This window comes from Pteropus alecto, unplaced genomic scaffold, assembly GCF_000325575.1.
Source record: "Pteropus alecto unplaced genomic scaffold, ASM32557v1 scaffold267, whole genome shotgun sequence".
NCBI lineage: Eukaryota > Metazoa > Chordata > Mammalia > Chiroptera > Pteropodidae > Pteropus > Pteropus alecto.
The window spans coordinates 328-2,598 of NW_006440137.1; the positions used below are offsets into that span (position 1 = coordinate 328).

The 2,271-nt window shown below is 38.4% G+C and overlaps 1 protein-coding gene across 1 annotated transcript in view; it reads left to right on the forward strand.

Moving 5' to 3' along the window:
- Positions 1-688: 688 nt before the first annotated feature.
- LOC102877840 (rho GTPase-activating protein 20) overlaps positions 689-2,271 on the forward strand; it is a 12,432-nt gene continuing 10,849 nt past the window's right edge. Inside the window, exon 1 of the mRNA XM_006917176.2 lies at positions 689-1,036. Within this exon, the coding sequence (XP_006917238.1) occupies positions 689-1,036 (348 nt within the window). The remainder of the gene's footprint in view (positions 1,037-2,271) is intronic.

A 2,271-nucleotide genomic window follows, 5' to 3' on the forward strand; every position in this document is an offset into this window, starting at 1 on the left:
AATACCAATCTCAGGGCAGCAGTGGGAGGGAAGCAAAACTCAAATGAACCAGTCCCGATGCTCTTGAGTAACTGATTATGTAACAAATAAAAAGGAATAAAATGTCTTTTTCAGACAGACATTTTCTGTTGGATAAGAGTAATACGTGAAGCTTGAAAATATATACTACTTTCCCCTTATTTAAATTATTATAACTACTAATGTTTACTTATTTGATCCTTACAATTCTGTGTGATGGGTAAGGCAAATATTTTAAATCATGCATTCGATGCTGAGAGAGGACAAGGATTTGCTGAAGATTTATAGATATAGTTAATATGTCAAAGGAAAAGTTAGAATACCTTTAAATATTCTTAGATGCGAATATAAGAAACCTCAGCATTGTACGTCTCACAGAATAATCTGTACATTCCAAATGCGATATGCTTACTTAGTGGCTTCTTTTCCCCTCTCTCCTACCCCCTTAAAACTACTCTGGTAGGGCCACCTGCATTATGCAGTGGTCTCCAACTGTAAGACTGTGTGTGGTGATCATTCAGTCAACAAAAGGATTCATCATACCAAAAGTCTCAGGAGCAAACTGCAGTGCATTCCAGTATGTAGCACACATGCTCATAGTACCAGTCAACCTAAAGACTACATTTAGATTTTATTCCGTGTAGGGCATGAATATCCCTATAGAAATAAAATGAGCCATCTTCGAGACACTGCACTTCTGGCAGAGTTATCAAAGGACTCCACCAGCCCTACCAGCCTCCAAGAGCCCTTCCTCATAGAAGAGCTGCCCCAAGAGATGCAGTGCCAATTCATCCTGAAGCCCAGCCACCTGGCTGAGACCCAGCAACTGAGTGGTGAGTTGCTTCTCCTCCTTCATAGAGCCCTTACTTTAGCAAAAGTTTCCATTCCTGAAAATAGAGTTAGTCCAAAGGCAAAGAGCCAGACTTGCATTCAGAGATATATGTTTTCATTTGAATTTGCTAAGTGTTTTGAAAGGAAAGATGGAGTTTTAGAAGAAAGTTTCATAAACCAGCAGCAGGTGTGACTGACTTGTAATCAGTAGCTAGTAGCAGTATAGTCTGTCCCTTCTTTCTTCACTATTCTTTCTCGTTTAATCTTCCCTCTGCAGTCAGAGACACCAGGCAATGCTGCAGGTGCTTCAATGCCTTCTTCATACTGTAATACATCACACTGTGTGTTCCCTCTATATAGTCACATTTTAAAAGGAGGCTGTCAGTAGTGAGTGTCAGGAGACTGTGATGCCCTCCCTGCATCCTGGTACTGATAAGTATGTGAAAACTAAGATGATTTCCACAGAAATCTCTTTTTAGTCTACTAATCGAATCTGAATTCCCTCTTAACATAGCCATCACTTAGTCACCCTGTGATAAAAAATGACAAAAGTAATATTCAACATAAGAGGACCATCATTTACCCTAAGGCAAGCTTGAGTGTTAAGCCCTCAGTCTGAAAGTAAAATTGTAGAAGAAATAGAAGAAAAAGGATACCAACAAGTGTGAGTGAGATAATAAAAACTTGATGCTGAATTTCTGTAGCTGCCTTTGTGAATCTGAACCAACGGAGGGACCCAGTGAACAGTGGCAGCTCTTTTATACACACACACCCACACATGCGCATCCAACTTTATCCAGTAGTGAAATCATCAGTCATCTGGCCAACACCAGCTGTAAAAACTTACCTAACATTTACACTCATTGTCTTCTCTCCTGCAATGGTAAATCAAGTTTTTGGACTCTAAGGCTGTGTACTCATCATATTTTTGGGCCACTTTGAAAGAGTATTATAAAGATGTCGTAGATTGTCATCCACTAAATTGTGAGCTCAATGAAGGCAGAGATTTTAGTCTGTTTCATTCACCGTGGTATTCTCAGCACACAGCCTGATACACATAAAAAAATCTCAAATATTTTTGAATAATAAATTTATTAATAAGTCAGCTGTTACTGCTGATTAAAGATACAAAGGGAAAATTGCCTTTATAACTAAGCCTAGGAGGCTAGTGTTTTAATTTTCTACCTTTATACCCAGGTTTCTCAAAACGATTTCTCTGGATCCCTTGTGAATTTTAAATTAATTTTTGACCAAATAAGCAGGGATCAAAAATCCCAAGAGTTTTACCCAATTTTGCCAATTACTTGCTTAATTAAATTGTATGCAATCTCTGCTAATAAATCCTTTTTCTCCCATGGTAAGTTAGGATACTAGTGTTTGCAGCTATAAATGATTTGTGGTAAATGGGATCAGGGATGACGT